General features: G+C 35.2%; 1 protein-coding gene and 1 long non-coding RNA gene across 2 annotated transcripts; one reads left to right on the forward strand and one right to left on the reverse strand.

Annotated features, from left to right (window-relative positions):
* Positions 1-3: 3 nt before the first annotated feature.
* On the forward strand, positions 4-7,269 carry LOC100377136 (uncharacterized). Its single transcript, XM_002738434.4, is given in 5 exon segments — positions 4-81; positions 83-154; positions 4,532-4,745; positions 5,191-5,383; positions 6,843-7,269. Coding segments are annotated over 5 exon segments (870 nt in total). The 5' UTR covers positions 4-7; the 3' UTR covers positions 7,160-7,269.
* Positions 7,270-11,657: 4,388 nt separating this feature from the next.
* On the reverse strand, positions 11,658-13,834 carry LOC144359198 (uncharacterized). Its single transcript, XR_013421962.2, has 3 exons — positions 13,712-13,834; positions 13,193-13,332; positions 11,658-12,214 (listed from the first exon to the last, which is right to left on the reverse strand). It is a non-coding gene; the product is annotated as an uncharacterized LOC144359198 (long non-coding RNA).
* Positions 13,835-13,855: the final 21 nt, after the last annotated feature.

Below are 13,855 nucleotides of genomic sequence, written 5' to 3' on the forward strand. Positions count from 1 at the left end.
AGAAATTATGGACGTTGGTAATTTCAAAATATATGACTGGTCCATCGCAGGGACAGAAACGTGTATGGTGGTTGTTACGGACGGGCATGAAAATAGCCTTTGATATTGGCTACAGTACATGCCAGTCAGTTGGATGCGACCACGTGTTTATAAGGTATGTTCTCTGATCCAGGCATTTTGAAATTGGTGACACCAGGCAAAAAAATCCGCAATAAAAAATAACACTACATGTAATTAGTTTGCATGGGTTTTTCCACAGTCAGCTGGCATCGGTGTCGCTGGGTGTATATGATAAAGGGAAGTTGTGCAACCAAATTTGAGGAGTTCGCAGTTTTATCATATACTAGTACACCCAGTGACACCGATGCCAGCTGACTGTGGGTTTTTCTAGGAGTGAGGAGCATTTTTCATGATATCTCACTCAATATTTTTACTCAGTGACATAGAATGAAAAATAACGCATAATATCAGTATTATTGTATTCTATTATTGAGAAAGCATTAACAAAATTTAACATTCAATGTATCATAATAGTTTTCCATTATTTATGAAAATTCTGTTTGAATACAGGTTAGTCCTTAGTAGCAAGTACTGTAAAATGCCTAATTTTCACTGGGTTTAAATTTCGCTGATTTACCATTTCAGGAATATTCAGTGGGTTTTAAATTCACGGTTTTATCATTTAGATACTGTGTTCTGTGCTAAATTTCAAATATTTACTGGTTTTTAATTTAGCGCATTTTCCAGTCAGCGAAATAAACAAAATAAGTGAATAATTAACGCCCTTTACAGTTGCATGGACCATATACAGGGCTTCTTCAGGTTTCCTATAATACATTGCACATATTAGAATGCCCCAGTTTAGGCTATTTTATTGTTTTATATGATAATTTCCTTTACAAATGAATTTGTAAAAATTTATGGTTTTGACACGAAGCTGGTCTATTTTGTGGATTTGCATATGCTAATGAGTAGCATGATTGCAAGCTACCAATAAGAATGCAGCTTTACATGTACTGACCTGTTTTACGCAAGCCTGACACATACATTATTTCATCCATGATGTTCCATATCTTGGTTCCATAACTCATCGCATATTTCAATACCTGGGTTCCATAACTCATCGCATATTTCAATACCTGGGTTCCATAACTCATCGCATATTTCAATACCTGGGTTCCATAACTCATCGCATATTTCAATACCTGGGTTCCATAACTCATCGCATATTTCAATACCTGGGTTCCATAACTCATCGCATATTTCAATACCTGGGTTCCATAACTCATCGTATATTTCAATACCTGGGTTCCATAACTCATCGCATATTTCAATACCTGGGTTCCATAACTCATCGCATATTTCAATACCTGGGTTCCATAACTCATCGCATATTTCAATACCTGGGTTCCATAACTCATCGCATATTTCAATACCTGGGTTCCATAACTCATCGCATATTTCAATACCTGGGTTCCATAACTCATCGCATATTTCAATACCTGGGTTCCATAACTCATCGCATATTTCAATACCTGGGTTCCATAACTCATCGCATATTTCAATACCTGGGTTCCATAACTCATCGCATATTTCAATACCTGGGTTCCATAACTCATCGCATATTTCAATACCTGGGTTCCATAACTCATCGCATATTTCAATACCTGGGTTCCATAACTCATCGCATATTTCAATACCTGGGTTCCATAACTCATCGCATATTTCAATACCTGGGTTCCATAACTCATCGCATATTTCAATACCTGGGTTCCATAACTCATCGCATATTTCAATACCTGGGTTCCATAACTCATCGCATATTTCAATACCTGGGTTCCATAACTCATCGCATATTTCAATACCTGGGTTCCATAACTCATCGCATATTTCAATACCTGGGTTCCATAACTCATCGCATATTTCAATACCTGGGTTCCATAACTCATCGCATATTTCAATACCTTGGTTCCATAACTCATCGCATATTTCAATACCTGGGTTCCATAACTCATCGCATATTTCAATACCTGGGTTCCATAACTCATCGCATATTTCAATACCTGGGTTCCATAACTCATCGCATATTTCAATACCTGGGTTCCATAACTCATCGCATATTTCAATACCTGGGTTCCATAACTCATCGCATATTTCAATACCTGGGTTCCATAACTCATCGCATATTTCAATACCTGGGTTCCATAACTCATCGCATATTTCAATACCTGGGTTCCATAACTCATCGCATATTTCAATACCTGGGTTCCATAACTCATCGTATATTTCAATACCTGGGTTCCATAACTCATCGCATATTTCAATACCTGGGTTCCATAACTCATCGCATATTTCAATACCTGGGTTCCATAACTCATCGCATATTTCAATACCTGGGTTCCATAACTCATCGCATATTTCAATACCTGGGTTCCATAACTCATCGCATATTTCAATACCTGGGTTCCATAACTCATCGCATATTTCAATACCTGGGTTCCATAACTCATTGCATATTTCAATACCTGGGTTCCATAACTCATCGCATATTTCAATACCTGGGTTCCATAACTCATCGCATATTTCAATACCTGGGTTCCATAACTCATCGCATATTTCAATACCTGGGTTCCATAACTCATCGCATATTTCAATACCTTGGTTCCATAACTCATCGCATATTTCAATACCTGGGTTCCATAACTCATCGCATATTTCAATACCTGGGTTCCATAACTCATCGCATATTTCAATACCTGGGTTCCATAACTCATCGCATATTTCAATACCTGGGTTCCATAACTCATCGCATATTTCAATACCTGGGTTCCATAACTCATCGCATATTTCAATACCTGGGTTCCATAACTCATCGCATATTTTAATACCTGGGTTCCATAACTCATCGCATATTTCAATACCTGGGTTCCATAACTCATCGCATATTTCAATACCTGGGTTCCATAACTCATCGCATATTTCAATACCTGGGTTCCATAACTCATCGCATATTTCAATACCTGGGTTCCATAACTCATCGCATATTTCAATACCTGGGTTCCATAACTCATCGCATATTTCAATACCTGGGTTCCATAACTCATCGCATATTTCAATACCTGGGTTCCATAACTCATCGCATATTTCAATACCTGGGTTCCATAACTCATCGCATATTTCAATACCTGGGTTCCATAACTCATCGCATATTTCAATACCTGGGTTCCATAACTCATCGCATATTTCAATACCTGGGTTCCATAACTCATCGCATATTTCAATACCTGGGTTCCATAACTCATCGCATATTTCAATACCTGGGTTCCATAACTCATCGCATATTTCAATACCTGGGTTCCATAACTCATCGCATATTTTAATACCTGGGTTCCATAACTCATCGCATATTTCAATACCTGGGTTCCATAACTCATCGCATATTTCAATACCTGGGTTCCATAACTCATCGCATATTTCAATACCTGGGTTCCATAACTCATCGCATATTTCAATACCTGGGTTCCATAACTCATCGCATATTTCAATACCTGGGTTCCATAACTCATCGCATATTTCAATACCTGGGTTCCATAACTCATCGCATATTTCAATACCTGGGTTCCATAACTCATCGCATATTTCAATACCTGGGTTCCATAACTCATCGCATATTTCAATACCTGGGTTCCATAACTCATCGCATATTTCAATACCTGGGTTCCATAACTCATCGCATATTTCAATACCTGGGTTCCATAACTCATCGCATATTTCAATAATTATTAGTCATGAATATGCCACAGAATAGACTTGTCCTGGTAATTTTGTGTCAGACCAAGATTTAAAAAAGGAAGAAGGAATTATCATATAAAAAAATAAAATTGCCACAGCTGCCCTAGTCTTTGCCCATATGTGCAGTGCGACCAAGAAACATGTTCCTGGTAATTTTGTTGTCCGGAACTATGAATATAATTTTATTTCTGGGCCTGAAATGCTCAATGGTGAAAACAAATTTGAATATATTATAATGAGACTGATTTTAAATGAGAATAGTTTAAATAATATATAGTACAAATCTATTGAAGGGAAATGGTTGCTTTGTTTGATGTGGGTCCCATGCAACAACATACTATCTGTGTAAATAAAATAAATTGTTTACATGACATTTGAACGACCACTGCACGACAACCACAGTCTTTTTAAAGTTGTTGAAATATTATTGAAATATGTGTGTAACCTTTGTTAGATTCACCCATACTAAGTTTGCCTTGTTATATATCATAAACCAGCAATGTGTGCGTAAAATGAAAAACTTATTATATACTGTATTATTACACTGTTGTAATATAGCTAGTACTTGGATAATTTTTAAAATCAAAAACTATTTAGCACTGCTTGTGAGCATTTCATATAAAGAGAATGTGATGGAAAAATTACCTATTCATTAATAGATATTTTTTCTCGTGCGATTATGTCATTGTATCAGTGCAATGGACATGGGAAGTTTCATGGCTTTCTTTTTCTTCATTAGTCATGGGCATATGGACCACGTAGCAGGACTAATACACCATGCTTCTAAGCGTTCAAATATGCGCATGAAACCAGCTACGTATTACGTACCATGTATACTAAAACAAAGTTTATTGGTGGTTGCTGAACAATTATCTATTATGCATGGAAAGGAAATTGACTATTATAAGCACAAAGCTCCAATCGAAGACTTCAAATCAGGACAACAAATAAAGGTAATTCATTTCACTTTTCAGTTGCACACAGTGATCAGATATGGTTTCAACTCAGTCATAACTTTTGTTTTTCTGTCTACATAAGCATACACAAATTTCAAATCAAATTTGTTTTCAATCAAATATATACTTTAATGTTGCTTACGAGATTTAGTTATTTTGATCAAAATTGTTCAGACTCGAATGACACATTTTCTGTTAAATGTCAACAAAATTACAATGAAAAGGTAGTTTTTTCCTCTTTTGCTGTACATATGTTCTTCTTGAAAACCATAAAGCAAATTTGTGCATTTCATACATGCAGATTGCGCTATTTTTGACAAATATTTTCAAAATTTCCAGTTGTTTTTTTTTTGTCAGAAAACATATAAACACTATATTCGTCTATGAATAATATACATTATTATTGCAATTAACTGAAAATTTATATTTCTTAAATTTTCAGCTTCCAAAGTCCTACTTTGCGACCCTCTTTCCAACAGTACACACAATTCCAAGCCAGGGTTACATTCTGTGGAAGGTCAGGTCAAAGTTGAAAGGTGAATACCAGGGGTTACCATCCAATGAGATTGCTAGCATCAAGAAGTCTGGAATAGAAGTCACAGAACAGCAGGAATATCCAGAGATTGCATTTACAGGTATTTCATGTTTGCTGTGAACTATTTTCTAAACATTGTTTGTCAAGCACTACTGTGCTGTTTTTTAAACAATAATAATCTGTGACAGCACCATATTGAACAAGGTGACAGGTCTATGGCAAAATAATATGTGAGGCATAGTTAAATACTTTATAATGACAACACCATTCTCCCAATCCAATATGGTGCTGTCAGGGATTTATAATTGTTGTTATAAATCACTACCATCAGACAAACTTGAAGGCTTTTTGTTTGAAATGAATTTACTTGCTAATAAAAGTTCACATTGCATTGTGATAGTAAAAAGCTACAACCTCATAAAAACCTCTAAATCTGATATCGGTGATTCATGAAAATACATTCCAAGTGAAAATAAAGTATTCTACAGTATTGTACCAAAAACGAGGGTGTGTGATATGCGATGAAGGTCTCACAAGAATTGAAGAATCGTCACACGAATTGTGAGACGAAATCACATGACAAACGTACATTTCTAGAAATTCTGATGCAAATGCATGTGTCTATGAGAGAAAAATTCTGATGCAAATGCGTGTGTCTGTGAGAAAAAAGGTTAGTTCTTGTCTTGGAATGTTCTTGCAAATGTCTTTGATTATTAAAAAGTGTGTTTTACATTTTTGAATATAACAGGATTTCTGTTTATGCAATCAATCCTTTCCATGCATCTACTGTGTTGTTTTACGCTATTGGTTAGAAATGTGTTAGATTGATGTGCACACATCATTGTATATCACACTACATACATTTTTTTTTTAAACAAGGAAACAGGGGCGCAGCGTCCTCATGCCATGGCCATGCGCCCCCTTACCCTAGGAAGCAGATCCTCTGGCAACCATAAAATTCTGATTGACCAGGGATCACATGTGGCTACAGTCTTCAACTGTGACCTGTCTGATAGTAATTTTAGCCCCAGGGAAGCCATAGAATGCTCCATTTTAACTTAGAATTATCAACAATTCCACACCCTGGTAGGGAGAACCCTATTTCCCCCCACTTGGTGGCACCGCTGAATTGCAGTGCTCCCTCTTGCAGTTTTTTTCTAAAAAACCCCCTGCCTACACAAATATCAAAGTACCCTTATATTGTAGATCCTTGATTGAATATATTTACTTAATTTTCAATTCACAGATTTTCCTGTGAAACATTCATGTAATTTATTTAATTTCACTTATCAGCGAATTTAAAACCCATACAATAACTAAACTTAGCTACCTGCAGCTGTTTCTCATTTGTTTATTTTATTGGATTTTACTAGTAAGATTAAAACCTATTGAATAATTAATGTGTTACAGTACATGCTACCATTGTTTTACTAAAATGTGACATCCAAAATCAAACTTTCATGAAATTTCATTTGTAAATAGCGCCCTCAAGTGATGAAAAACGTTGGTGTTGGCAGTGGATACACATTTTCTGAAATATTTTCGTTCACTTTTCTTAGGTGATACAACTTTTGAATGTTTTCAACTGGAAGGAAACGAATCAGTTCTAAAAGTGAAACTGCTTATAATGGAGTGCACATATCTTGATGACGAGACATCAATAAGCGAAGCAAGGGAAAAGGGCCACCTGCACCTCAACGAACTAGTGGAACACGCTGAACTTTTTGAGAACGTAGAATCTATTCTGTTAATGCACTTCTCACTCAAATACTCTACCCAGCAGATTGAAGAACTAGTAGCTTCAAAGCTACCTGAAACTCTGAAAAATAAAGTGTATTTGGCTTTGTCTGCTCATAAAAACTACAATTGTAGATAGTGTTGCTAGGCAACAATATTTCAAAACTCATCTCATGTTGGGGCAGGCTCTAATACAATATTTTTGATGACTTAAATAAATTGTTTCAAATTCCATGATTATCAGCATAATATTCATGTGTGTGATATATTTATATGATATAGGTTAAAGCGAGGGGGTCGTCACCTGCGCACATGCGGTAATTGAGTCCCAAGCAACAATAACAACACACGCTAAAAATGCAAAGGCTCATGGGTAGACACTTGTTTGTAAACAATGACGCGTTATGGCATCTAATGCATGTGCAGGTGATGATTCCCCTGCTTTAAAAGCTGATTTATTGATGTTTGGGCTGGCTGTCACTTGACATTGTTTCGACCCAATAGAGTCTGAACGTAATGGTTGTACTTGTGACGTGAATTCAGGATCAAGTTTTGGATTAATTGAGACCATATGTGCCCAATTAGAGCTATGCTGCTGAACTTTTTTGAAAAGGTTATAAATGTTCTCCATGTTTTTGAGGATTACTTTGTTACTTTTTAGGAGCTTGATAGAAGTTGCACCCTTTTCCTCTATTTAATGTTATATATATTTGACTAAACTTTCAAGCTACGTGATATAGCGGCTATTCTCTCGTAGTGTAATCACCATTTTTCTAGATTACTGACATAATACAGAGACGTTCAATGCAGTTTGATAATTGGGTAGTTACACGATTTGAAATTTTAACAGTGTCTATAATAAAAATCATTCCCAAGTGCCAATGAACCTGCAAGTATAACTTAATTATTTTGATTATTGTTTTAGTAATCCAACAAACAAAATGTTGCACACTGCTCATGTTGAACTACTGAGCCAAATTGATTTCCACTTTGTTGTTCTCTGGATGGTCTTTGTGACATCACTCACACTACATGCAGTTAATTACAGTAAGAGACAACATCAAAAGTTCAATGTAGAATACAAAACTTAATTCCTTTAGTTCCCCCCCCCCACTGAAACTTAATTGATAAATATTGATCATGGCGTTTTGCGGATGCTCTAGGTCCATGCCCTTAAATTGACCTCATTTGATGCACATATTTACACTCTGACCAAACCATCTCGGACCATTTCTCATCTTGGATGTTTGGTTTTTTTTCATTTTTTATTATTTTTGTCCATGATTGGATAGAAAACAAACAAACTACAAATACTCCAAGATTTGTTTGACTTCATTAAAAAATAAAATCGTTTTTGTAGGATGGAAACTTTTTGAGGTCAAACTCCCACTCCCACCCCCAAACTAAAGTTTTTTATCTGACATCGATCTTTTGACATCGTCCCAAACTCTCATAATATTCTTAATACTTATAATCCTATAGAGTATTTTCAATTTATCGTTTCATTAAATGAAGAAGTTGAAAAGTTGATGACCTTTGTCTAATTCATATTTATTTAATACTTTTGAAACACAATTTTCGATAAATTATTGTCCCTATTTATTAGCTTGAATGTCTGCAACAAATGCGATATGGTATTCGCATAACGTCTGTGTCGTAGGTTTCTTGCCAATAGCAGAAAATTAGTGTGCATTTGTTTGTGTTTTAGTTTCCAGCATCTAAGTCTTGTCTCCATTCAGGTTGCTCAGTACAGTTTCATGAAAGTTTTTTTTATACTTTTCAATAAATCTTTGCGATTTTATTTAAACTTGAGACAATGAAACAATGTATCTGATAATTCATTATGAAAAGGGGGACATATTTGTAGTCTGCACACATCCGAGTATTCAAGAGATTCTCTAACATAAATGTGCACCATTGTTTTGGTGTCTACAAAAACAATCACTGCTATCTACAACCTAATGAATTGTGTGTCCTGTAAACGCAACATTTTTATTTTATGATAAATCATAATCCAATTTGGTATACAGTATGGGGGTATTTAACAACAATACTGAAAAGTATATATATTGCATTTTTGGGATTAGACTGATGCACACCCAGACTGTTGATGTTGGATTGTTTCCTGTTTAACCATTAAGTTTCTTTCTGAATTTAAAGAATTACTTTTTTGCTCTGGTAGCTCCGAGCCACTGGTGGATCCAGAAATTCGGTGTGGGGGAGGGGGGCACGCTCCTATTGATGTGGCCGAAGTAGACCTCTGGTGGGCTGGGTTTGTCAATTGATTTTTAAATTTGTTTGCGGGTTGCGGGTTTTTTGCGGCCTAGCATGCTAACATCGAACGTTACATGTATGTACTTGCCAAAAAAGACAATGCATGATGGTAGTTAATGTAGTGAAGAAAATGTATTTTATTTTAGTTGCCCTTACTAGCCCTACTAAAAATTACCAGCCCTATTCCCTATTCCCTATTCTATTCCCAATTTTAAGTAAGCTACGCAAAAACTCGAAACAGATAATTTAAATTTTCCATTTTTAATCAGCTATCAGAAGGATGGCATTCAAGATTATCCAAATAGTATTAAATTAGTAAAATTTATATTGAAGCAGACCATGACAATTTGTTACCAAACCACAGAGCATGCAAATTTTAAATTTGTCCAGCCTCAAAAAAAGTTACCATTCTCGGCGAGTGGATGAGCAGTAAGTTCAAACACTGCTAGTAATATTCAACACTTAGTAATATGTATGTTTTACTTCCAAGTGTTCAACAATGTAATGATTTTCTACTAGAATTAAAATCAATTGTGTTCTAGTATATGCTATATGGCAATACGCTTTTGTTTGATGTCCTCAGCGTTACTTTTTAAACGATTATAAGCATCGGTATGACGTAGGGGTATATTAGTAATATTTTGAACATGTAACGATGATCATTCACACTCACCAGTTACACATAAATAGCCATGACGACACTTGGCAGCCGTCTTCATTTTCTTCGCTTCCTCTTCACCAAAATGGCAACAGTTTAAGGTATGAATGAATGCTTTAACCGATCAACTTGTTACATGCATTTTGTCATGTATCAAGTATGACCAAAGCACATTCTGAGAAAAATAACATACATGTACCTAATAACATAATATATATATCAGTGGGTATATACAAATGGCAAACCACTGTATCCTAATTTATTAGTTTGTGTATCAGTTGGCAGATACAAACGTTCAGATAAACAAATCCGTAAGTCAATAGTAACAACCCAATCTTTTATTCACGCAATAATATACAAATGTAGGATTTCCCTGGTTTTTTTTTAAGTATTTAAAAACACAATAAGAAATGACAGACTTCCGAGTGGAGTAAACTGTTTATGCTAGGAAATGAAATAATAGAAAAATACAATTACACATATTTTCATAAGCCATTTCTACATTTCCTAATTTAAGGCTGAACATGTTACTTTTTTTACATTTAATAAATGACATGAATGTACCTCAGTGGTACGATTTAACCAATCATGTGATTCGCACAATACAAGAATACAAGATTGTTAGAAAAACATATAAATTGTATCCAATATGCAGATGATTTAGTATTGGTGTCTAAGACTCCCGAAGGTCTACAAAATTGTTTAAATAAACTAGCCAACTATTGTGAAAAATGGAGCTTTGTAGTGAACATAATGAAAACGAAAGTGATGTTTTTTGATACTGGCAACAGAATTCTAAAAAATCAAAATTGCTCAATTAATAACCAAAATATTACAGCAGTGGGTGAATTCTCTCATTTAGTCACTATATTCACATCAAATGGAAAATTTAAATCAAATTTATTAATGTTAAAAAATAAATAAAACCATATTAAATCACAAAATGATGTCCCCTTCACTGTGTTTAAAGTTATTGACCAACTAATTTCACCAATTTGAATGTACGGAGCAGAAATCTGGGCTTGTGATTTATTAAAAGATGACAATAATCTTGAACAAACCTGTAATCAATTTTATCGTTTCATACTTGGTGTAAGTAAAACTACATCAGTAATCGGTATTAAAGGAGAACTTGGCAGAACACCAATAAGAATAAAGGCATCAACATTGGCAACTAAATATTGGTTCAGGCTAAATACTCTGCCTGATAACCATATACTTAAATGTGCTCTCGATGAAGCAGTTAAGAATAATTCTAGCTGGATAAAACATATAGAAAATATAATGGGCCACAGTGATTTTGAAACAATAAAATTAAACCATAAAGTGAATAACGTTGATCAAATATCAAATGTTGTTAAAACTCACAAAAGATTATAATGAAAAATTATGGAAAGAAAGCTTAAATTCTCCGCACAGTAAAAATGGTAAAGATGGCAATACAATGAGAACATGTAAATTGTTTAAATCGTATTTGAAAATAGAAACATACCTAATCGAAATAACAAACTTCAGCCTTCGGAGAATTGTGAGTAAATTTAGGCTTAGTGATCATAATTTAGAAATTGAAAGAGGCAGACAACAAAGACCAACAATTTGGTAAAAAATGTCATACAAATTCAGTTGAGGACGAACAACATTTTATCCTAGATTGTGAATTTTTCGATAAAGAAAGAGGGGAGCTGTTTCAAGAAATAGGAATTAAAAATAAACTAAATAAAACAGACAATTTCATTAAAATAATGAAATGCTTTATACCCCTAGCAAAGTTTCTAAATAAAGCAAAACAGAAATCAAGTATATGAAAGTGATCACCTCTACATTGGGAGAATCCTGTACCGGTAATTAACATTAATATGTTCCTATTGAATTTTATCTTATCATAGTTTAGCTGCTGTATTTTTTTATGATTTGTATTTTATTTCATTTACCATACTGCACCCTCTGATGGCATAGTAGTGTAATAAAGTTATTATTATTAATACAAGAAACAACAGAAAAATGCAATTACACATATTCTCATAATCCATTTTTACATTTCAGTAATTTCTGATTGGACATGTCATTGAAAACAAGACATGAATGTACACCATGTACGATTTAACCGAGACTTCCGCTGACTATTTCAGCTAATCTCTGGTGGTACTAATATCTTCTTGATCTGCATGGTCGACCAAGTTGTTTACACTTCTCACAGAGGTGGGTGGGGTGATTTTTAGAGGGATCACCTTCGTCAAGTCCATCCGGCTTTGCTAGAGGGGTCTGCAAGAAAGAACACATCACGATGCCAATTCATGGCAGGAGTCTAGGGGGGGGGGGGTCAAAATACAAGCAGTTGTCATGACAATCTTTAATCCAGAACACCAAGTTTAACAGCATATTATGCAAGAATCCCATGGCCATTGGGTTCATTAGCAATTATCTTGATTTGATTGGGAAAATTGTTTGGGGGAAATACAGCGCTCCCTGAGTCCACTCATTCGATGACCATTTATTACGAAACAAATTTTTTGGGTATGTGTCTCCACAACCGCGAGTAAAATCAATTAGACAAAATAAATATACTATAGACACATACACGTTGTCACAATACATAATTCCCGAGATGTTCGCCGTCGTGTCTTAGAATAGAACATTAAAGCGCGGTGGTCGTCGCGCAGCGCGTGTTCGAATTTCATGTAAATAAATAATGTATTTTACACGCGTTGTATACGTCGCTATGAGTCCCATATCGAGCAGGACGCGGCACGACGACTGCCGCCCTTTAAGTGAAAATATGGCTGCGCGTAAAACATGGCACTATATTTACAGTATGTTCCTCTTTTGTTACTTGACAAAGCGCTGCTATATATACATGTATTATCGTATTGAGCTATGTTGGATCGATGCCAGATATCTTGATTGGAATTCGGGTACTAGTACTCAAATAGTCACACTGTACGTGTAAACGAATGCAGGTACTAAGAATATTCCTATCATTTTACAAAACCTGATGACATTACGGGGACATTTTACCGTCAAGTTTTACAAGGAAACTATGAATTCCACACACAACTAATGTACAAAGCTTCAACCTTTAGACGCTTGTTTTTTTTTATAACCGGAACAATCTTTGACAATAATTATTGAATTGACCGAACACACAAATCGCAAGTTGCACTGAATGTACAAGTAATTTGCAAATGGGACGCATATCGACGTACATATAGCAATCACCGCCTTTTAAATTATTGTACTGACCTGATGGTGTGGGTAAACTTTAATGTTTGACAGTCTTGGCCACAGTTAGCCCAGCTATTGGCACTCATCCACTTACGACCACACTCACCACAACGAAATTCACCAAATACACGGCTTTTACCCTGGTAAGGAGTGAGTTTCTGCAAAGGTAAATATAAAATACGTGAAAATAAATCTAAATTTATTTCCACCGTGTTTTGAAAAATGCCTATAAACAATATTAATGAGATGTTTATTTTTATTTCCATGTGCAGACACTTGTCCGCTGACAGGATTGTGCTCCATGTATTTCGTGGACGGCAACTTAGTTTCATTAATCAGAGTCATAGAGTATGTGAGTGTTTCTAAACCAAGTCATTCACTCCCATGTCAACTAACTACAAACACGGTCCCTCATGCGCGGAGCTTAATAAACATAACAATAAAATAAAATATATAAATATTTAACAATGAATAATATAGTACAATGTATAATAACGCAGAAGTAATATGTTCTAAACAGTGTGTCTGTATACTTACCGACATTTTTGCCCAAGGTATACTCTCGGTAATACACTGTTATTGACAAATAAGCGAGGAGGGGTATTTTAGTCTGTCTTCTGTCCTACGCAACATTCGACTGAACACTACAAATACTATGTGCCGACTCGTTACTGTCTACGA

This window comes from Saccoglossus kowalevskii, chromosome 16, assembly GCF_978046115.1.
Source record: "Saccoglossus kowalevskii chromosome 16, keSacKowa6.1, whole genome shotgun sequence".
Lineage (NCBI taxonomy): Eukaryota > Metazoa > Hemichordata > Enteropneusta > Harrimaniidae > Saccoglossus > Saccoglossus kowalevskii.